The sequence below is a fragment of the Zalophus californianus genome, chromosome 4 (assembly GCF_009762305.2).
Source record: "Zalophus californianus isolate mZalCal1 chromosome 4, mZalCal1.pri.v2, whole genome shotgun sequence".
In the NCBI taxonomy this organism is placed as follows: domain Eukaryota; kingdom Metazoa; phylum Chordata; class Mammalia; order Carnivora; family Otariidae; genus Zalophus; species Zalophus californianus.
The window spans coordinates 15,972,006-15,996,523 of NC_045598.1; the positions used below are offsets into that span (position 1 = coordinate 15,972,006).

General features: G+C 46.0%; 1 protein-coding gene across 3 annotated transcripts in view; it reads right to left on the bottom strand.

Moving 5' to 3' along the window:
- The window catches only part of USP48 (ubiquitin specific peptidase 48), a 93,102-nt gene extending 90,990 nt beyond the window's left edge, over nucleotides 1-2,112 (bottom strand). For 2 of the 3 annotated variants that reach the window (XM_027608270.2, XM_027608252.2), the window contains exon 1: nucleotides 1,740-2,111. In XM_027608270.2, the coding sequence (XP_027464071.1) occupies nucleotides 1,740-1,873 (134 nt within the window). In that variant the 5' untranslated portion in view covers nucleotides 1,874-2,111. Of the gene's footprint in view, nucleotides 1-1,739 lie in introns of all 3 variants that reach the window. The other variant, XM_027608261.2, reaches the window with a different exon arrangement.
- Between the last annotated feature and the right edge of the window lie 22,406 nt (nucleotides 2,113-24,518).

The window sequence follows — 24,518 nt, forward strand, 5'->3', positions numbered from 1 at the left end:
ATCCACAGAGACAGAAAGATCAGTGGTTGCTGGGGGTGGCATGAGGGGAAAATGGGAAGTAACTGTTTAAAAGGATATGGAGTCTCTTTAAGGTGATGGAAAAGCCCTAGAACTAGACAATGGTGACGGGTGTACCACTTACAAAGGTATTTAATGCCACTTAATTGTATATTTTAAAATAAATTTTGCTGCATATTTTACACACTTTTTAAAATGAAATTAAATACCAACACATGCTAGAATGCAGATGACCCTTGAAAACATTACATTAAGTGAAAAAAGTCATAGAAGTCCACCTGTTTTGATTCTATTTACATGAAATGTCCAAGATAGGCAAATTAGGAGGCAGAAAGTTGACCAGTGGTTGCTTGGAGCTTGGGGTGGTGGTGTACAGGGGAGGACAGAGTGCCAATCTAACGGCTAAAGAGCGTAGGAGGGGAAGGGGCAAAAAATGTTCTAAAATCAGATAGTGGTGATTGCTGAACAACCCTGTGAATACACGAACAAAAAAAACACTGGACAGTACATGTTAAATGGGTGAATCATACGATATGTGACTTATATTTCAATGCGGCGGGGGGGGGGGGAACCCTGCTTGGATACAAACCTTGTAATTGCAACTTTAAACTCTAGGACATTACCCTTACAGCGATCCCAGCCAATTTCTACTCCTTTACTTGTGTTAAAATCAGAACTATATCAAAGTATTTTTTTTTTTTTGGTTATTCTTGAATCTAATTATACACAGACTACTGTCATTCCAGTACTTACTACTGGTAGTCGATGTGCCCTCCTTGTGAGCCAGACGCCCAGAGCTTGGAATTATTCGTTTGCTTAAAGCTCCCTAACTTGAATCACTTCTGAAACTCGACTTTAATTCCAAAGCACAGACCTTGACTTCCATTCCTTCCGGATCCCGCCGCGGAGTGTAAAAACTCCAGAAAGCCTTTACTAAATGCCTGCTAAAGTATGGCTACTGAGCATGCCCGGCTTGGCCAAGTCAATTCAACAACATTCCAGAACAAAAACTATAGTTCCCGCGTTAAAAGGTGGAAAAATAGAAGAGATAGGAACAATGCCTAAGAATTCGAACTAAAAGGCAAGGCAAGGTTCAAGGGCTAAGCAGAAATGAAGGACAGAACTTACACAGCTCAAACTTCGTACCTGGTAAAGTGGTGCAGTCGCAACGACCCCCCCCCCCCAAAAGGCTAACACAGATTAACAAGAACCGGGAGGTCAACTGGGGGTGAAGGATACCGATGACGTAGGCTAACTATACGTTTTTCTAAATCTGCCCTATCCAAAACTAATATTAAGATGACCAAGCCTTCACCGTCAACAGTAATAAAAGATACACTGTGATGAAACTCACTTCGACGAAGTTCCCTTTCTACAATGGAAAAAGCCGAGCCGTGGCCAAGATATAACCAACAACGTTTGCTAAGCTCTCAGCTCCTGCCGTCAACCATTTCCACCGCCATCTTCTAGATAAGAACCCAGAACCTTTCCTAAAGGGCTTTCAGCAGCATCACCTCCGTGCAGCGAGCCCGGGATGGCTGCTTTGCTTCAGGTCGCCCAGACGCGTTAAGGAGGAAGCCTCCACCTTGCTCCTCTCCGCGCCTGCTAGATGCACACAGCTGGCCGCCGTCCTCTTTCCCCCAACATGACCCCCGGCCCCCAGTCCAGTTTTCCAAGGTCCGAAGCGAGGTGGGGCACAAGGCCCGGTGCGCGGGCCTCACCTGCACACGCCGCGGATGCAGGGCTCCAGCCAGATGCGGTAAGCGGTCTCGATGTGCTCCTGCGACACCTCCTCGGGCCGGACCGTCTCCGCCCAGCGCCAGGCCGCCTTCTCCAGCTGCAGCCGCGGGGCCATGGCCTTGGCCCGAGAAGCGCCTCCCAAGCCGGGCCGTCGCTGCTGCCGCTACTGCTGCTGCCGCCGCCGCCCAAATGGGCTCCGCCACCTGCCAGCAATGGGGACCAGGCGATTCCTCAGCCAGCTGGCCAGTCAATCACCTGTGCGCGCCACTGCCGCCGCGCCCGCCCGCCCGCGCCCGACCCGCACGACGGGCCGCAAAGCGCCGCCGCCGACACCCGACACCCCCCGCGCCCGCAGACGTTGGGTGTACTCCCCGTCGCTGTGGGCGCATGCGCATTCCCAGCAGCCTTTGCGCTTCCCCGCGCCTCTAGCCCGACTGGCGGAGGAAAGGGAAGCGGGTGTTCGGCATAGTGGTGCCACGTCCTCACCGGCGCTGCTGGGGTAGCAGCGTCTCAGCTCCTGGCTAGGCTAGCGTCCTGCGTACCACTACCCTAACAAGCCGGCGCCTCGAGGGCAGAAGGCTGCCTATTCTTGCTCTCTGGTACTTCCCCTTTAACCTTGAAGGAGTCACGTGAGAAGCTACTCAACGCACACCATAGGGCCGCTGGACTGGGGGGGGGTAGGACCTGAAACCGGGTCACCAAAAAAAAAAAAAAACCACGGTCGGCTCTCTAGAGGATGATTAAACTTGAGCCTGGACCGGTTCCGACTCCTTTCCCGAGTTTTCCGGACGTCACGGGACGTTCTGGGCTTTTCCTGAACTAGAACTGGACTACGTATCCCGGCGTGCGTTCCTTGCTGTCGCTCACTGGATGCTAGGCATGCTGGGATTTGTAGTCCTCGAAGTGGAGGGGGTTTGGGGGGAGTTCCTGGGTGGGGTTTCTGGGGCTGTGAGGGTCTTCGTTGCAGTTGGCAGACCCTCCTCGCTGCTGGTATCTCCTTTTGATGACTTCTTAGTCCTTTCCTGAAGCTCCTCTTTAGTTCCCGGGTTTAGAAACATTACCTTTTTACAAGTCCCGCCCCAGGATGTAAAGAGTAGCCTCATCGAAATGTTTTTCAAACTGTTAAGGGCACTGCTAGAGGGAAGGTTTTTGAGGACTTTACATTTGAATGAGAGCCCTCCAGGGTCTAAGCACTAATTTCTGACACAGCAGTTTACCAGCTGGGTAACCTTGGACTTGATGCTTAAAGTGTGCTAGTCGTTAGACAAATATTTGTTGAAAACATGACGAAGATAAGACGTGGTCCCCGCCATTGGGGGTGGGTGAGGGGAGAGCGGTAGAAACACAAAGATACACTTCCCAGCCTTGGAAGGTTTGCAGTTCTTGGAAAAAGGCTTACCGGAAGAGGTTATTTCTAAAGGTTTGCAGTACTTGGGAAAAGGCTTACCATAAGAGGTTATTTCTAAGCACATCTTTAAAAGACGAGTAGAACTTAGCCAGGAGAGAGAAAAAGCAGCATTACAGACTAAGGGAACCACAAGGAGCAAAGGCACATTAGAAACTTATTGGTGTGGGGCACCTGGGTGGCTCAGATGGTTAGGCACCTGCCTTTGGCTCAGGTGTGATTCCAGGGTCCTGGAATTGAGTCCCACATCGGGCTCCTTGCTTAGTGGGGAGCCTGCTTCTCCTGCTCCCACTCCCCCTGCTTGTGCTCGCGCTCTCTGTCAAATAAATAAATAAAAATCTTTTCATTCTTCTGCATGGGGCTATCCAGTTTTCCCAACACCATTTGTTGAAGAGACTGTCTTTTTTCCATTGGACATTTTTTCCTGCATTGTCGAAGATTAGTTGACCATAGAGTTGAGGGTCCGTTTCTGGGCTCTATTCTGTTCCATTGATCTATGTCTGTTTTTGTGCCAGTACCATACTGTCTCGATGATTATAGCTTTGTAATAGAGCTTGAAGTCCAGAATTGTGATGCCACCAGCTTTGCTTTTCTTTTTCAACGTTCTTCTGGCTATTCGGGTTTTTTTCTGGTTCCATACAAATTTTAGGATTATTTGTTCCATTTCTTTGAGAAAAGTGGATGGTATTTTGAAAGGGATTGCATTAAATGTGTAGATTGCTCTAGGTAGCACTGACATCTTTACAATATTTGTTCTTCCAATCCATGAGCATGGAACGTTTTTCCATTTCTTTGTGTCTTCCTCAGTTTCTTTTGTGAGTATTTTACAGTTTTCTGAGTACAGATTCTTTGCCTCTTTGGTTAGATTTATTCCTAGGTATCTTATGGTTTTGGGTGCAATTGTAAATGGGATCGACTCCTTAATTTCTCTTTCTTCTGTCTTGTTGTTGGTGTATATAAATGCAACGATTTCTGTGCATTGATTTTATATCCTGCCACTTTACTGAGTTAACAAGTCAGGAAACGACAGATGTTGGCAAGAATGCAGAGAAAGGGGAACTTTGGTGGGACTGCAAGCTGGTGCAGCCACTCTGGAAAACAGTATGGAGGTTCCTCAAAAAGTTGAAAATAGAGCTACCCTATGACCCAGCAATTGCACTAGTGGGTATTTACCCCAAAGATACAAATGTAGGGATCCGAAGGGGTACGTGCACCTCAATGTTTATAGCAGCAATGTCCACAATAGCCAAACTATGGAAAGAGCCAAGATGTCCATCAACAAATGAATGGATAAAGATGTGGTATACACACACACACACACACACACACACACACACACACACACACACACACACACAATGGGATATTATGCAGCCGTAAAACAAAAAACAAACAAAAAAAACCGAAATCTTGCTATTTGCAATGATGTAGATGGAACTAGAGGGTATTACCCTAAGCAAAATAAGTCAATCAGAGAAAGACATATATCATATGATCTCACTGATATGAGGAATTCTTAATCTCAGGAAACAAACTGAGGGTTGCTGGAGTGGTGGGGGATGGGAGCTTTGGGTGGCTGGGTGATAGACATTGGGGAGGGTTATGTGCTATGGTGAGCGCTGTGAATTGTATAAGACTGATGAATCACAGACCTGTACCTCTGAAACAAATAATACATTATATGTTAAAAAAAAAAAAGGAAGAAAATAGTAGGAAGGGAAAAATGAATGGGGGGAAATTGGAGGGGGAGATAAACCATGAGAGACTATGGACTCTGAGGAACAAACTGAGGGTTCCAGAGGGGAGAGGGGTGGGGGGATGGGTTAGCCTGGTGATGGGTATTAAAGAGGGCACGTATTGAATGGAAAACTGGGTGTTATACACAAACAATGAATCATGGAACACTACATCAAAAACTAATGATGTAATGTGATTAACATAACATAATAAAATAAAATAAAAAAATATATAATCTTGGGTGCCTGGGTGGCTCAGATGGTTAAGCGTCTGCCTTCGGCTCAGGTCATGATCCCAGGGTCCTGGGATCGAGTCCCGCATCGGGCTCCCTGCTCCTTGGGAGCCTGCTTCTCCCTCTGCCTCTCTCTCTGTCTCTCATGAATAAATAAATAAAATCTTTAAAAAATATATATATATATAAAATTAAAAAAAAAAACAAAACTTCCTGGTGTGAGAAAACAAATTCTGAGACAGGGAGAGGTGAGAGGTAAGCCACAAGAGATTTATCCTTATCTGAGAGATTTATCTTTATCTGTGATAAAGAGTTTTATCTTTATCTGAGAGATCCCTTGAAAGGTTTAAAGCTGATGAGAGATACAGTGGAGATTTGCCTTTTGTATGGCTTCCTCAGTCCAGGTCAAGGTCAAAGGCACACAAACCTCTTATGAAGTAGGACAAGCCAGAGATAATGAAGGCCTCAACTGGGGAAATGTACTGCTAACCTGGCTGGGGTGTCAAAGTACCTGGCTCTGGGGGGGGTTCTCAAACAGACCAGGTGCAGCCACTCACCACTAATAAAATCCAAAAGCAGAGACATGAGTGGTGGTGAAACAAGAAAGGAATTTATCTCAATAAGGCCAACACTGGGAACACCATGGACTGGCATCTCAAAGACTGTCTCCCAAGTGCTGAAAATACATCTAGGTTTATGTAAAGAAAATGCGGGACAAAGGTCGGGTACATTCAGGTGGGCAGTGAAGGTCAGATCAGTCTTTCTGTCCATCACTCCAGGTCTTGCTGGCTCAGGGCAGTCCTTGTTGCTGGGGGGTGGGGGTGGGCTAGTTTTGGCTCGCATCAGGGGATGCTTTGCCTGCGGGGTCTTTTCCCTGAGTTAAGAAATAAGCTGGAAAGAAGAACTTAAGTACAGACTGAGGTCAAAATGGAGGTAGTCCTATTTCATGATAGATATGACATGAGAAGACAAATTTGAAAGGTATGTAGGACGTGGAATTGCTACAACTTTTTTTTTTAACATTTTTTTTTTTAAGATTTTATTTATTTATTTGACAGAGAGAGAGACAGTGAGAGAGGGAACACAAGCAGGGGGAGTGGGAGAGGGAGAAGCAGGCTTCCCGCCGAGCAGGGAGCCCGATGTGGGGCTCGATCCCAGGACCCTGAGATCATGACCTGAGCCGAAGGCAGACGCTTAACGACTGAGCCACCCAGGCGCCCGGAATTGCTACAACTTGACGATGTTGGTCTAATCAGTGTCTACTCACCTTTGTGTTACTTGACCTTCAAGTCTGGGTCACAGACCTTTCCTCGGTGCTTACAACTATCTTTGACATTGTTTCACTTGGCACACGATGAAATTGTGATCGTTATTCACCATGCGGTCACTGCTATGTGCAGTTTTCTTTTTTTTTTTTTTAAAGATTTTATTTATTTATTTGAGAGAGAGAATGAGAAATAGAGAGCACAAGAGGGAAGAGGGGAAGAGGGTCAGAGGGTCAGAGGGAGGAACAGACTCCCTGCCGAGGAGGGAGCCCGATGTGGGACTCGATCCCGGGACTCCAGGATCATGACCTGAGCCGAAGGCAGTCACTTAACCAACTGAGCCACCCAGGCGCCCTATGTGCAGTTTTCTAACTTGGGTAATTAAGAGTTTCTACCTAGTGAGAAAGAACTAAAGAAGCAGCAGCAGGTTTGGAAGGGAGATGATGATTTCAGTTTTTAATATACAGTAGACCCTTGAACCATGTGCTCCCAGTGATGTGGAAATTCTGGTTATAACTTTTGACTCCCCAAAAACTTAACTACTGATAGCCTGCTGTTGACCAGAAGCCTTACTGATAACGATTAACGCATTTTGTATGTTCTATGTATTATAGACTGTATTTTTTTTACTCTATTCTTAAACTAGAGAAAAAACGTTACTAGGAAAATCATAAGGAAGAGAAAAATACATTTACAGTGCTATACTGTATTTATCAAAAAAAGTATAAGTGGACCCACACAGTTCAAGGGTCAGCCGTATTGCATTTTAGGTGTGTTCTCGAAAAACGACCTCCATGATTCAGAGCCAAAATAGAACAGGAGGACAGAGTTGGGGATAAAGAGGAACAATAGCATTATTGCTTTGCCAGGCAAAGGAGGCTCCACAGCAGGCTATGGCCTTCAAAAACTGAGAGCCCTCGAGGTGCCTGTGTGGCTCAGCAGGTTGATTGTCTGACTTCAAGGTCATGGTGCCCGGGTCCTCGGATCAAGCCCTAACCAGATCCCCCATGGCAAGCTCTGCACTCTGTGGGGAGTCTGCTTGTCCTTCTCCCTCTGCCCCCCCCATCTTCTCTCTCTCAAATAAATAAAATCTTTAAAAAATTGCAAGCCCCCCCACCCCCCTCGCCGAGGAAGGGGCTAGGGGGTTTTACAGGGAAATACAGGATCTAGCTGGGTTTGAAAGGAATTGTGTTGTGCTGCCAGCCTCCTTCATCCTGTCTTCAGGGTGGTAAGAGAGGAGGGGAGGTTTGCGGAAGAGAGGAAAAAGGTTACTTTAAAATTGAGCTTTGCTGAAGCATTATACAGCCATTTTGACTTTTATTCAACTTTATGCTTTTAAGCAGTTTCAGATGCATCAGGGACATGCATGCCAGCACAGCAGACATGAATCTGAGTCTTGCAGGATATATTATCCTGCGCTGTGAGTTTTTCAATCTCTACTGGATGATTCTCATCAGCATTCAAATATGCTGTGATTTCTCCCCAGTTTAACACTTTCTTGACTCCCACATCCCCCTCAAGCTACTGGCCCATTTCTCTGCTCCCTTTTATAGCAAAACTGGAAAGAGTTGTCATACTTTTCTCCAGTTCCCCTCTTTCTATCCCTGTCAAGGCCATTCCAAATCAGGCTGCTGCCTCTATCACCCCCAAAACCACTCATATGAAGGTCACACTGTGAAATCCAGTGGTAAGCTCATACTCGATTTTGCTTGACCTATTCAAAGCATTTCACCCATTTTTCACTCTCTCCCCTGGAACCTGTCCTTAAGTTGCAAGACATCATGTTTTTCTCATGGTTCACTGGTCATTCTTTTTAGTGTCCTTTGCTGGTTCATTCTCTCTAACCTGTAAACTTGAGTGGCATAGGGTTGTCCTTGGACCTCTCCTCTAATACATTTACTCCCTTGATGATCTGATCTCCTCCTGTGGCTTTAAATACCAGCTGTGGGTTGATGACTGCCAAATTCATATCTCCAGACTTGACCTTACTCCTAAAATGCCAAATTTATATATCCCCTACTGCTCACTTGGCATCTCCAATATGCAATAGGTCTTCTGCACTTCACAGATCCAAAACCTATCCTTATTCTACTTCCAGTTGCCCCAAAATATCCTTCTAAAACTTTACCATCTCAGCAGATGGCAACTCTAGCTTGCCAGAAACTTTAGAGGCAGGTTTAACCTATCTTTCTCTTACATTCCCATCCAGTCCTTTCACAAATCCTGTCAACTGTGCCTTCAAAATATATACAAAATACGACCACTCTGCAGTTGCCATTACCACCCTGGTGTCGCAAAAACTTCCTAACTGGTCTCCAAGTTTCACCCTTGCCTCTTTGTAGTCTGCATGTAAACCAGATGGACACTCCTTGGCTTAAAAACCTCCTAAACTTCCTGTCTGCCTCGGAATAAACGAAAAAGGCCGTCTCCTCTGCACCTTACTGCCCAGACCTCGTTTCCTACCACTCTCTCTTCCCCCAACTTTGCTCCAACACTGCCTTCTTCCTCCCTGTGCACAACTACCCCAGCAGCCTTCCGCCTCAAGACCTTTGCATTTGCTGCTTCCTTTTCCTGGAACTCTCTTCTGCACAGTGACATGGCTTGCTCCTTCACCTAGTAAGTTCTGGGAACAGGGGAAGAACCCTAGAAAGAAGGTTCAGAAGGAAAAACTGTTAGGTATAAGAAGAATCTGGGGCACCTAGGTGGCTCGGTTGGTTAAGTGTCTGACTCAATTTCGGCTCAGGTCATGATCTCAGGGTCTTGAGGTTGAGCTCCACATTGGGCTCAGAGCTCAGCACACTCCGCTGGGGATCGTCTCCCTCTGCCCCTCCTTGCACACTTCCTCTCACATGTGCGCTCTCTCTCTAGATAAATCTTAAAAAAAAAAGTAAAAAGAGGTGAGGTTAATTTTATTTATTTTTATTTTTTTAAAGGTTTTTATTTATTTATTTTTAAAGATTTTATTTATTTATTTGACAGAGAGAGACCCAGCGAGAGAGGGAACACAAGCAGGGGGAGTGGGAGAGGGAGAAGCAGGCTTCCCACGGAGCAGGGAGCCCCGATGCGGGGCTCAATCCCAGGACCCTGGGATCATGACCTGAGCAGAAGGCAGACGCTTAACGGCTGAGCCACCTAGGCGCCCCTCATCCAGGGGCTCATTAGCCACATGTGGGAGTGGCTACTCTAGTGGACAAGCCTAGGACTATACTCTCTTGACTTCAATCATTTTTTTTTTAAGATTTATTTATTTTAGAGGGAGCATGCATGGCAGGAGGAGGGGGAGAGGGAGAGAGAGAATCTCAAGCGGACTCCCCACTCAGTGGGGAGCTGGACCTGGGGCTTGAGCCCACGACCCATGAGATCTTGACCTGAGCTGAAATCACGAGTTAATTGCTTAACCAACTGTGCCACCCAGGCGCCCCGATTTGACTCATCTTCTATTCACTCTTCAACCAACTCCTATCTGGCCCATGTCCTTACCACCCCTCTACCACTGCTTGTATCAAGGTTAGCATGGCTTCCATGTTACCTAATCCAGAGGTCTTCTCTCAGTCCCCAGCTCGCTGCCATCACCACTCCCGCTATCTTGAAATGTCCTTCTCTCGGTTTGTGGGCAGTATCCTCTCCTGGTTTGCCACGTCCCTGTGTTGCAGCTCCTTCTCGGTCTTCTTTGCTGCTGCCTCCTCCTCTACCGGTTTCCGAAATGGTAGTGTAAAATAAAAACGTGTTCCCATGTGTCTCCTCTACACGACAACACTACTTCACTTCTCACACCAGATGTATGGGTTTTCCAAACATCCAGCAATTCTGTGATACCAGCGGGATGTCCTACAAATTCAACCCAATTCGGTCACTATTTACCTGGAGATTGTACCAGATCACACAGGTTAAGGGTTCAGTCCTTCAAGACTGTACACACACACACACACACACACCCCATTCAGGCACCAATTGCAAATCCAGGTTCTCACCTGTGTTTCTGATCAACTGGCCATAAGTCTGAGGTGCCCATCACCCCCTCCTCAGGTTTGATTGATTTGCTAGAGCAGCTCACAGAACTCAGGAAAACATTCTACCTACTAATTACCAGTTTATTAGAAAGGATGTAACTTTTTTTTCTTTAGGTTTTATGGTTTTATTAACACAAATATGATGTGCACAACAAGCTGTCTATTCATTTTCTTTGCCGCGCAGCCTGGCGTTGGGATTGGTGACTCTGATTGCTAGCTGGGCTGCTCTTTCCACAATAGCTTTGCGGTTCTTGGAGGAGACATTGTGAGCAATCTCTGCACAGAAAGGATGTAACTTGGGAATAGCCAGAGAGAAGAGGGGCGTAGGGCAAGGGATATAGGAAGGGGCACAGGGTGCCTGGGTGGCTCAGTTGGTTAAGCGACTGCCTTCGGCTCAGGTCATGATCCCGGAGTCCCGGGATCAAGTCCCTCATCGGGCTCCCTGCTCGGCGGGGAGTCTGCTTCTCCCTCCTACCCTCTTCCCTCTCGGGCTCTCTAGCTCTCATTCTCTCTCTCTCAAATAAATAAATAAATAAAATCTTAAAAAAAAAAAAAAAAAGAAGGGGCACAGAGCTTCCATACCCTCCCTGGACACACAATGCTCCCAGCAACTCCACTGTTCACCAGCCCAGAAGTTCCCTGGACCCCACCCTTTTAGGTTTTTATGGAGGTTTCATTACACAACCAGGGTTGATTAAATCATTGGCCATTGATGATTGATCTCTATCTCCACTCCCTAGAGGTGGGGGGGAGGGGGATGTGGATGATAATTCCAGCCCTCTAATCATGATTGGTTTGCCTGGCAACCGGTCCCCATTCTTTGGTGACCCAGGGGCTTTCCAAAGCCACCTCATTAACATAAAGTCAGGTGTGGTTGGAAGGGACTTGTTACAAATAACAAAAGACAACTTTATCACTCTAATTACTTAGGAAATTCCAAGGGTTTAGGAACTGTGGGAGGCCTGGAGGAACACCAAACATGTTATTTCTTATGAATCACAGCATCACAGCTGAAGTTTTGACGGCCTTTGTCCTGGGCCCACTTCTCTATCAATCAATTAAAAAAAAAAAGAAATATAAACATAAATCAGATGTCACTCCATTTTGTCATCCTTTCACAACTTAAATAAAATCTAAACTCCTTTTCGTGACCTATAGGGCTACAGTAGGCAGAATAATGCCCTCCCCCAGACTCTTGCCATATCCTGAGTGTTTTCATTTTCCAAAAATTCACATGTTGAATCCTAATGCCCAGTGTGATGGTATTTGGAGGTGGGGCCTTTGGGGGTTCTTAGATCATGAGGGAAGAGCCCTTATGAATGGGATTAACACTCATAAGAGACCCCAGAGAGCTCCTTTGCCCCTTCCACCAACGTGAGGACACTGAGAAGACCGCTTTCTATGAACCAGGAAATGAGTTCTCACCAGACCAAATCTGTGAGCACTTTGAACTTGAACTTCCCAACCTCTAGAACTGTAAGGAATAAATTTCTGTTGTTGATAAGCCACAGTCTATAGTATTTTGTTTATTTTTATTCTATTTTAGTATGGTATTTTTGTTATGGAAACCCTAACCAAGTAAGACAAATGCCCATGTCCTATTCCCAAAATTTGTGAATATGTCACCTTATGTGGCAAAAGGGACTTTGCAGATGAGATTTAGTTAAAGATCTTAAAATGGGGAAATTAACCTGGATTACCTGAACAGGCCCCATGTAACCACAAGGCTCTTTTTTTTTTTTAAGATTTTATTTATTTATTTGACAGAGTAAGAGAGAGCACAAGCAGGGGGAGCAGGAAAGGGAGAAGCAGGCTCCCCACTTGGCAGGGAACCCAATGCGGGACTCGATCCCGGGACCCTGGGATCACAACCCGAGCCGAAGGCAGAGGCTTAACCGACTGAGCCACCCAGGTGCCCCCACAAGGGTCTTTATAAGAGGGAGGCAGAATGGTCAGAGCCAGAGAAGAAGTTACCCAGCTGACTTTGAAGGTAGAAGAAGGAGTCATGAGCCAAGAAATGCAGGCACCCTTTAGAAGCTGGGAAAAGCAAGGAAATGGATTCTCTCCTGGAGTACCCACAAGGAATGCAGCCCTGTCAACACCTTGATTTTAGTTCAAAGAAAGCCTCTCCAGACATCTGACCTCCAGAATCATAAACTGTTCGAAGCTGCTAAGTGTGGTAATTACAGTAGTAATGAAAGAGGACTACCTCCATTTTGACCTCAGTCTGTACTTTCTAATTGATTAAGTTCTTTCCAGCTTATCTCTTAACTCAGACAAAAGACCCCGCAGGCAAAGCATCCCCTGATGTGAGCCAAAACTACCCCCTCAAGCAACAAGGACTGCCCTGAGCCAGCAAGACGGGAGGGAGTGATTGACGAATGATTGATCTGACCTTCACTGCCCACCTGCATGTACCGACCTGACCTTTGTCTCACATTTTCTTTATATAAACCTAGAAGTAGTTTCTGCACTTGAGAGACAGTCTTTTGAGACACCAGTCTGCTGTCTTCCCAGTGTCGGGCTCACGGAAATCCTTTCTCATTTCAACACCACTTGTGTCTCTGCCTTTAGATTTTGTCAGGGGTGAGCGCTGAACTTGATCTGTCTGGGCCCCCCTGGAACCAGATGCTCTTGTGCCCCTGCGCCCTGGTTCTAATAAAAGGAAACTAAAACTAAGGGCACTTCATGATCTGGCCACTCCTAACTTCAACCTTATATTATTGTTTGTTCCCTCATTCACTGTGAATTAGGCACAGTATCCAAGTACTTTCCTGCCTCAGGGCCTTTGCAATTGCTATTCCGCTAGTAATGCTCTTCCCCAGCTCCTTCAGATCTCAGTTCAAATGCTACCTTCACAGGGAAAACCCCCCTGACCAGCCTGTTAAGAGTAGACCTCCCTCTCACACCCCCACTATCACATCCCTGTTTATTTCTCTCCTAACACTTATCACAATATCTAAAGTGATTGTGTTGGGGTAGGGGGCCCCTGGATGGCTCAGTCTGTTAAATGTCAGACTCTTGGTTTTGGCTCAGGTCACGATCACAGGGTCGTGAGATCGAGCCCCACGTCAGGCTCTGTGCTCAATGGGGAGTCTGCTTGGGATTCTCTCCCTCTCCCTCTGCTTCCCCACCCATCTCATGTGCTCGCTCTCTCTAAATAAAGTGATTGTGTTCAAGGCACCTGGCTGGCTCAGTCAGAAGAGCGTGCATCTCTTGATCTCGGAGTCATGTGTTGAAGTCCCACGTTGAGTATAGAGATTACTCAAATAAATAAACTTAAAAAAAATAATTGTGTTCATTTTGATCTTGTTTACTTGTTCATTGAGGTCGGCCTCAACTGTCAGCCCTTCAAGAGTAGGAACTTTACTGCCTTGTTCATTGCTATGTTCCTGGCACCCAGAACAGTGCCTAGCACATAGTAGTAGATGCTTAAGAAATACTTGCTAAATAATGAATGTGCATCAGTCTGAATAAGGATTACTGTTTTTTTTTTTTAATTTATTCGAGGTGGGGGGAGCTAGAGAGAGCGTGAACGGTGGGGAGGGGCAGAGGGAAAGGGAGAAGCTGACTCCCTGCTGAGCAGAGAGCCCGACTTGGGGCTCTATCCCAGGACCCCAGGATCCTGACCCGAGCCGCCAATGGCCCAAACGACTGAGCCACCCAGGCACCTCAAGGATTACTGTTTTAGTTCCAGAGGTGTGGTTAAAAGTAGATTCTTTTTCCGAGATGAGAGAGGCTTGAAATCTAGGCAGGCTCACAAAGTCTGTATAAAGCACAAGCAGATTTTTAATGTCATCATTTTTCCAAGACTGGGAAGGGAGAGGAAAACACCAAGCCAAAAAGGGAAGTGAAGGATTGGAATGTCTCATCATTGGAGCAAGAGGAGGATGGCTGGAGTGAGGACTGCCTCATCCGTGAAGTACCACTCCTGCGGACACTGAAGACGCTATATCGACACTTCTCCTTGCCACCAGTATGGGTCAGCATGTGTATGATCACATTCTAGAGTTGAGTCTCCCTTCGACATCTACACTGTGAACTGCTATTCCCAGGAGTTATTCACTGACAAGTATAGTGGAGGGAGGAGCCAAGACCTTCAGTGAACCATGTTCTATGCTATGAACTCCACTGGCTTTAATGTAATAATGTGGGAGCTGACCAGAGGTAGCCTTTTTTTTTTTTAAAGGAATGTGATTTTTTTTTTTTTAAAGATTTATTTGAGACAGAGAGAGAGCACACGTGTATGCATGAGCACGTGCACAAGGCGGGAGGGAGAGAGAGAGAATCTCAAGCAGACTCCCCATTGAGCACGGAGCCCCACGTGGGGCTCCATCTCACGACACTGAGATCATGACCTGAGCCGAAACCAAGAATCAGTCACTTAACCAACTGCGCCACCCAGATACCCTTGGAGGCAGCCTTTTGAAAAGTATATTTACTATAGAATTATTCAGTATAATAAAGGATTACCTAATATAATAGTATCTTATCCACTTGGAAAAAACCTCTCTATTAATACACCAGCCCCCAGCCACACATATTCCTTCTGGGTGTAGAAGCTGCTTTTAGTCAACGGGCTTGAGCAATGGAATGTAGGAAGGTCCCCCGGTGACCCCTGCCTGAATACAGTAAGTCTCATTGGGACCCACCTCAAAACATCCATAGGCCCTAACTGACCAATGGGCTACTTACAACCAGGCACAGTTACCAAAAAAGGGAAAATTCCGTATGGTGCCTTACCTCCTCACCTTTCCTCTTTAGAAATAGCCCCCACCCACTGCCTCATTTGCAAAGTCTCTCCTTGGCTCCCTTGTGGTGTATCCAATAAACTTCTAGCTCCTTTGTTCTGCCTCCAGTGATTCTTTCACCACCTACACCACCAGCTTCCACCTGATTGAGTTGCCCTACATCTGGGCCCCCCCCATCCAATTGTGAGAGAGGACAGTATGCACTTTTTAAAAGATTTATTTGCGAGAGAGCACGCACGAGAGTGGGGGGGGCAGAGGGAGAGAGAGAGAATCTCAAGCAGACCCTGTGCTGAGCACAGAGCCCAACGTGGGGCTCGAACCCATGACCGTGAGGCCATGACCTGAGACCAAACCAAGAGTCAGATGCTTAACCCAGGTGCCCCCAGTGTGCACTCTTGCTGTGGGTGGGAGCAAGGGGCATCCGGGTCAGGAATCTTATAATGGAGACCTCCCTTTCTGTGCATATTCTTCCCCTAGGGATGCTATAATAAATTACTACAAACTGGGTGTCTTCAAACAATAAACTTACTCATGCACAGTCCTAGAGTCTGAAAGTCCAAAATCAAGCTACCTGCACAGCCACGTGCCCCCTGAAGGTGCTGAGGAAGGCTTTTACCTGGTCCTTTCCATCCTCCAGGTGGCTCCTGACGTTCCATCTTTCCTCTGTGTACGTCTCTGGGTGGCTTCTCCTCTTACAAGGACACGGGTCATTGAGGTTAGGGCCCACCCTAATCCTGTATCTCATTTAAACTCATGACATCTGGAAAGATCTTATTTCCAAATAAAGTCACATTCTGAGATTTCAGGTGGGAGGGGCATGGATTTGGGGTGGACACTATCCAACGCATGAGACTGTTTATAATCGTGCTCTTTGTGTGTTGGCTGTTCACACGCTTGCTCTGATTGGTTAGTGGCAATTTAGCAAGCCCTAATATGTTGATCCTTAATACGATTCCTTTACATACTGGCTCTTGCCACCTCACCATTGGACTATAGGTTTTACGGAAATACAAGGGGAACACGAATATTCTGCCACTGTTAAAGATGTGAGCTGGTCCTCAGTGGGATGCAGGCAGCCTTTATTTTTTTATTTTTATTTTTTAAAGATTTTATTTATTTATTTGAGAGAGAGAATGAGAGATAGAGAGCACATGAGAGGGGGGAGGGTCAGAGGGAGAAGCAGACGCCCCGCTGAGCAGGGAGCCCCATGTGGGACTCGATCCCGGGACTCCAGGATCATGACCTGAGCCAAAGGCAGTCACTCAACCAACTGAGCCACCCAGGTGCCCCTGCAGGGGACCTGGCTCAGCTGGTAGAACACGCAACTCTTGGTCTTGAGGTCATGAGTTCAAGCCCCACATTGAGGGTAGACTTTACTTAAAAAAAAATAAGAAGCTGTGTCCAGAACTGAGACATAATTTACACACATCTGCTCTACAGCTCACACCCTGATTTGGTCACACCTATGCTACCACGGACCTGAATCAGTATCAGAATCATAGCAAACAAGCATATTCCTTAAGTATTTGGTAATGTTGCAATGTATCCAATCACTGGGGTTATATCAAGAGTCCCATTAAATGTCCATGGCACAAAGTCTTGCCAAGCAGGAAGACAGAGACATAGCTCCATCCATTGCCTCTTTATTTTTTTTTTAAGTAGGCTCCACACCTAGCACAGAGGCCAATGTGAGACTTGAACTCAAGACCCTTCAATCAAGACCTGAGCTGAGATCAAGGGTCAGATGCTTAACTGACTAAGCCACCCAGGCACCTCCTTTTTTTTTTTTTTAAGTGATCTCTATCCCCAGCATGGGACTCAAACTCGTGACCCCGAGATCAAGAGTTGCATGCTCTACTGACCGAGCCAGCCACATGCCCCTATAGGACTGTATTTTGGCTGTTTGCACAGCTCTAGGCTGTCAGGACAGTTGTTTATTATATAATTTGGACAATTTATTCTGCCAGAACACTGTTCCATTTTCTATTTATTTCACCCCAGGCTGGATTTAGGTGTTTCCTTAGTAACCCATTAAACTTTTTTACCATTCCTGCTGCTGTCAGATTATGAGGCATCAGATGTTCTTCTTACTGGCCTAGACCCATGGCCTTAACTGTAAAGTTTGTTTCCTGGTTTGATTCTATGGCCGGGGGGGGGGGGGGCACTTCATCCATACTAGTAAGTGTCTGTGTGCCTGATATTGAGGCTCTAGCATCTATGTAAACCCCAGGCCTGAGAAGTACCCACCACAGCCATTTCTGGTCTCCTGGTGACCCAATCATAGCTTCAGCATTTCCTGTCTACCAGATGTATCTTCTGCTAGCTCTTTTTAAGATTTAAAAAGAGCATACTGTCCTTCTCTCTCATGATTGGATGGGGGGCCCCCAGATTTGGGGCTACTCAATCAGGTGGAAGCTGGTGGTGTGGGTAGTGAAAGAATTCGCGGGAGGCAGAACAAAGGAGCTAGAAGTTTATTGGACACACCACAAGGGAGCCAAGGAGAGACTCTGCACCCTTTTTTTTTCTATTGTCAACTGATACAGAAAAGGGTTACCGTTTTGACAATGTTTCAGTATGTGCTGTTTTAGGACCACCTCTCTCCCTCATTGTTTCATTGATGGGTTTGTGCCCAATTGTCCATTTGTTTGGGGACCCCACCTAGCTAGAATATTGTCTATTAACCATTTTGATGTTATCTTTCCCATTAATTTCTCTACTTTCTAATTGTATTTTGCTTCTTGAGTTTTACCTTTCTAGGTGCTGAGACATGATCCCCTGTTATGTTAGACGGTCAAACCCGACGTATGTTCTCCCATGTTGGTTTTCTCCATACTGATTGTTTATTAGCCAATTATCTATTTTTCCATTTGGGGCACCAAATTATTAGGCCATTGGCTACTGCCCATGGATCATAATTCAAGATAACTTCAGGATGTCCTTTGCATAAGTTCTGACTTACTGGCAAATGTACTGATTTTATTTTATTTTATTTTTTTTTAAAGATTTTATTTATTTATTTGACAGAGAGAGACACAGCGAGAGAGGAAACACAAGCAGGGGGAGTGGGAGAGGGAGAAGCAGGCTTCCCACGGAGCAGGGAGCCCGATGCAGGGCTCGATCCCAGGGCCCTGGGATCATGAACTGAGCCGAAGGCAGACGCTCAACGACTGAGCCACCCGGGCGCCCCAATTGTACTGATTTTAATTCATCATATTGAGTTGCCTTGTCTGTCCCTCTACCTGCCAGAGTTCTTCCTGTGGTTGCCTTTAGGGCGGCCGCTTTCCACTCGATATCTCGTGGTGTGACTGAGGCACTCCCATGCTTGGGCCATCACGTCGCCTGAACAGGTCCCTTCAGCTCTCTGGATTTTGGCTTTCTCATCTATAAAAGGAGATGATTATACCTGCGTCAGGGTTTTTCTGGAGTGAAGGTATTCAAGGCCCCAGGCTTGGAATTGGCATCAATGACTCGTTATTTACTAGTAGCTTATCAGACTGTAAGTCGCAGGAAAGAATGACAGATGAGCTGTGACATCCTCAGTGCAGAAGCATTCAGCCCATATTCCAGACTCAGAGAGGGTCTGAGGGAAAGAGCCCTTAGAGATGATCCAGGCTTGCTGACCTATTGGACAGAAAACGTAAAACATGGCAATTGGGCAGGACAACCGTCCTTAACTACAGTTCCCTGAACATGTAGGGAAGACACCTAGGACTCAGACTTGAGATGCCCAGTGCTTGGCTTCAGGATGGAGCTGCCACCATCGCTGTCCTCTAAGCTGAGGGGCATCCCACCACCCCTCAGCGGCTGTTTCTAGGATGTACAGCGAGATTCCTCATCCTCAAATTGGCTTCGACTGCCCCCTAGGGGACATTTTTCTCCAGACCCATGGGTACCAGCCACATTCCTCCAGGTAAAGGGTTGGGGCACTGTCCAAGGCTGCTGGTTCTCTCTTCTTCTCTTCCTCTGCTCACTCCATGGCAGACTCACCCCATTGTGTGACTTTACATACTATCCACAAGCCACTGCTCCCCAAATTATATCCCCAGCCCACACCCCCCGACCCCCGGACTCCAGACTCAGAGATCCAACTGCCACTTGTCACCTCCACTGGAAAGGCTAATTAATGGTCATCTCAATCAGAATGAATCCAAAGCTGAGAGCCTCTTCCTCCCCCATCCCAGTTATGGCAATGCCATCCTTCCCGACGCCAGGCTGAAACTCAGGGTGCCATCCTTGACTCATCTTTCCTTCACATCCAAGTCCAACCTGTCAGCAAATCCTATTGGCTGCGCCTTCAAAATATGTCCAGAATCTGACCACTTCTTGCCATCCTAGTTCAGGCTACCATCTTTTCTAGACTTATTAAAAGAGTCTCCTATCTGGTTCTGTAGCATTTGGCCCTGTCCAGTGGTTCTTGTCTCAGCTGGAGAAAAAGCCAAAGTCCTTATGATAACCACGAGGGCTTTACTGATCTAACTCATCTCTTGTCACTCGCTCCGTAGTTGCATTCGGGGTGCAATTGCATTGCTCCATACTGCTGTCGCCTGTGGCAGGCATGCTCCTGTCTCAGGGCCTTTGCTCTCGGTCTTCCCCCTTCCTTCAAATAACTACATGGCTGGCTCCCTCATTTCCTTTAGATCTTCACTCAAAAGACCCTTCTCCATGAGGCCTTCCCAGGATATCCTATCAAAATTTCAGCAGCTCTCTGACATTTCACATCTCCCCACCTTGCTTTATGTTTTTTCTTCTTAATATTTATCACTATTCACAGGTGGGGTAACTGCAGGATGGACGTTTAGGAAGGCACATGATGTAATGAACACTGGGCATTATGAAAGACTGATGAATCACTGACCTCTACCTCTGAAGCAATAATACATTATATGTTAATTGAATTTAAATAAAAATAAATAAATTTTAAAAATAAATAAAATCAGGAACAACACAGGCTAAAAAGTATTTATTACTATTCAATGCATTGCACATTTTACTCATTTATCCATTAGGATGTAAGTTCTACAAGAGTAGAGTTTTTGTTTATTCTGCTCCCTGAAATATCTCCAATGCCTGTAACAGAGGTTAGTGATATTTGAAAAAGGAAATTACATCCTTCGTTTATTTTTTAATTTTTTAAATGCTTTCTTTTAAAATAATTATTTAAAAATATTTTATTTATTTATTTGAAAGAGAGAGCGTGCACAGAGGGAGAGGGAGAAGCAGACTCTCTGCTGAGCAGAGAGCCTGACATGGGGCTCAATCTCAGGACCCTGAGATCATGACCTGAGCCAAAGGCAGATGCTTAACTAACTGAGACTCCCAGGTGCCCCATTTATTTTTAAGTAGGCTCCATACCCAGCGTGGAATCCAATGCCTTGCTTGAACTCATGACCATGAAATCATGACCTGAGCGGAGATCAAGAGTTGGATGCTTAACTGATTGAGCCACCCAGGTGTCCCTTATTTCTTAAGTAAGATTTTTTTTAAGATTTAATTTATTTATTTGACAGACAGAGACACAGGGAGAGAGGGAACACAAGCAGGGGGAGTGGGAGAGGGAGAAGCAGGCTCCCTTCGGAGCAGGGAGCCTGATGTGGGGCTCGATCCCAGGATCCTGGGATCGTGACCTGAGCCGAAGGCAGACGCTTAACCGACTGAGCCACCCAGGCTCCCCTTAAGTAAGCTTTATGGCCAATGTGGAACTTGAACTCATGACCCTGAGATCAAAAGTCACAAGCTCTACCAACTGAGCCAGCCAGGTGCCCCTACATCCTTCTTTTAATTTAATCTTCCCAATAAGCCGATAAGATACTATAGTATTTTCCCTAATTTGTAGATGAGAAAACGGAGGCACAGAGAGGTTAAGTCCTTTGCTCAAGGGTCACACAGCTAGGAAATGGGACGTGGGGGGAATATTCTACTCTTCTACTTACCAACCTTATTATCAGTATCTGTATTCAGATTTGTCATCGTTTAAATGAGACCCGTAAGAGTGCCTTCTTTGTGGGGTCATTGTGATGACTATGTGTGATAAAGCATGTGGTAAGCTTACAGCCAGTGCCTGGAATGTTGCACTTAAGAAGTGGTCGCTAGAAATAAGAAAAAATTAGTTTTTTTTAGTGATTATTTTGATTTTTTTTCTTCAGCTTTGCATTTTATTACTGATATGGTTATTTGTGTTCTTAGGGATGTTGTCCAGGCGCCTGGCTGGCTCAGTCAGTGGAGCGTGTGACTCTTGATCTTGGGGTTGTAAGTTCAAGCCCCACATTGAGTATAGAGATTACTTAAAAATAAAATATTTAAAAATTTTTTAAAAATATTTTATTTGAGAGAGAGAGAATGAGCATGAGCAGGGGGTTGGGGAGTGCAGAGGGAGAGGGAGAGGGAGAAGCAAACTCCCTGCTGAGAAGGGAGCCTAATGTGGGGCTCTATCCCAGGGCCCTGAGATCATGACCTGAGCTGAAGGCAGCTACTTAACTGACTGAGCCACCAGGTGCCCCTAAAAATAAAATCTTAAAAAAAAAAAAAAAGGATTGCTGTCAAACTTGGCATAACCTCTATCAAGCATCTTATATATGTGAGCTATAAGGTTTGGAAGGATTTTCCACAGAATAGCTTCTGGCTTCATACATTTCAAACCTTATTTCAGCTCCAACACCCTCATAGCAGACAGGCCAGGCATGATAAGGGTCTCTGATTCTGCACCTCCATATCACAACATGGGGGCGGACAGTACAGTGGGCATGAGGAATATTCCCAGAAGCCATTTTGGAGCATCCAGAAATAATAAAACTAGACCCAGAAGAAGCTAGAACCCCATTCATATATCCGCCAAACCCGAACCCAAACCAACCTTCCTTTAGCGAGTGGGAGTCCAAAAACGCCCATGGCATTGAAGCGAGGTGTGTTGGAGGAGACGGGGTGGAAAGAGACAGTGATCTGTTAGAATATCTTTTTTTTTTTTAAAGATGTATTTATTTATTTGAGAGAGCGAGAATGAGAGAGAGTACATGAGACGGGGGGAGGGTCAGAGGGAGAAGCAGGCTCCTCGCCGATCAGGAAGCCCGATGCGGGACTCGATCCCGGGACTCCGGGATCATGACCTGAGCTGAAGGCAGTCGCTTAACCAACTGAGCCACCCAGGCGCCCTGTGGTTAGAATATCTTACTTTTGCAAATTTTATAAGACATATAACCCCATGCAAGTAATGTGTCCTTTTTTTTTAAAAAAGATTTTATTTATTTATTTGAGAGAGAGCACGAGAGAGAAGAGGGTCAGAGGGAGAAGCAGACTCCCCGTTGAGCAGGGAGCCCGATGCGGGACTCAATCCCAGGACTCCAGGATCATGACCTGAGCCGAAGGCAGTCGCTCAACCAACTGCGCCACCCAGGCGCCCAAAGTGTCCTAAAGCTTAAGCTTCACAGGCTTCATGGTAAATCTACCTCTGCTGAAGCAGACTCGCGTCCTCTCGGAACCCCCAGGCCTAGGCTGGGATGACGTACAAGGTAGCATCGAATGTCAGCTCTGGCAGGGACAGCTGTTAGAGAGCTTTGGGACCCATGGCTGGGTTTTTTTTTTTTTTTTTTTTCGTTTTTGTTTTATTTATTTATTTATTTTATTATTTTTTTTAAATGGGTTTTGTTTTTTTTTTAAAGATTTTATTTATTTATTCATGAGAGACAGAGAGGCAGAGGGAGAAGCAGGCTCCCAAGGAGCAGGGAGCCCGATGTGGGACTCGATCCCAGGACTCTGGGATCGTGACCTGAGCCGAAGGCAGACGCTTAACCATCTGAGCCACCCAGGCGCCCTCGTTTTTGTTTTATAGAGAGGAAGACAGAGGGTGAGAGCACCAGCACACAAGTGGGGGAATGGGCAGAGGGAGAGGGAGAGAATGTCAAGCAGACTCCATGCTGAGTGTGGAGCCCAACACGGGACTTGATCTCATGACCCTGAGATCATGATCTGAGCCAAAACCAAGAGTCTGATGCTTAACTGACTGAGCCGCTTTAGTGCCCCAGGGCCAGCGGTTTTAACCTTCCCATAGAGTCTTGGGACTCTGAGGTGGTATCTCAAAGGCTGTAACTGGGCACTTCTTGAAATGTGGTGCACCTGTTTAAATAATAATATTAAGAGTCATCACTCAGCCTAGCATGCACTGGGCACTTTACAATGTGACAGACACTATTCTAATGCGACTCAATCCTTACAAGAAACCTATGAAGTTAGAATTATCATTTATATATTAAAAGTTCCATGTAGGGGCGCCTGGGAGTCTCAGTTGGTTAAATATCTGCCTTCAGCTCAGGTCATGATCTTGGGGTCCTGGGATGCCCCACACTGGGCTCCCTGCTCAGCAGGGAGTCTGCTTCTCCCTCTCCCTCCACCCCTCCCCCCAGCTCATGCACACACTCTCTCTCAAATAAATAAATAAAATCTAAAAAAAAAAAGGTTCTATGTAAGAAAACTTCTGAAAAAATTGTTCTTTTTTATTTTACTTATTTATTTTTTAAAAAGATTTTATTTATTCATTTGAGACACAGAGATAGATAGATAGAGAGAGAGAGAGAGAGAGCACGAGCAGGGGGAGAGGCAGGGGGAGAGGCAGGGAGAGAGGCAGAGGGAGAGGGAGAAGCAGGCTCCCTGCTGAGCCAGGAGCCCGATGTGGGGCTCGATCCCAGGATCTTGGGATCATGACCTGAGCTGAAGGCAGATGCTTAACCATCTGAACCACCCAGGTGCCCCAAAATTGTCCTTTTTTTAAAAAAAATTTATTTTTAAGTAATCTCTTCCCAACGTGGGGCTCAAACCCACAACCCCGAGATCAAGAGTTGCGTGCTCCACTGACTGAGCCGGCCCCACGTCCCATGAAAAACATTGGTCTAATAACAAGTTTTGGAAAATCCTGAAATGGTCCAAGTCCTTTCTTTTCTACATGGGGAAGTTGAACCCAGCAAAAGAGAGGTCATGTGCTCAATTCTATTTTATTTATTTGTTTTTAAATTTTTATTTTTATTTATTTATTCTTATTTTCTGGATGCCTGCCCTGTGCCAGGCACTGTGTTATGACCTGGGGGTTCAGAGATCAACAAGACCCTTGTGGAATACAATTTTAGTGGGGCCAATAGATAATATACACAAGATATCAGTCAGCCCAGTAATTTGAGTGAGTGCTAAGATAATAAATTCTGGGAGATGTGACTGAGAGACAAGGAGGGAAAGTACTAATTCAGACGGAAAGGTGATCTGGGAAGTGTGGTCTGAGGAGGTGACATGTGAGTCAAAACCTGAAAGACCTGAAGAAACCAGACATGGAACACTATGGGAGAAGAGCACTCCAGGTGGAGGGAACTGTGAGTGCAAAGG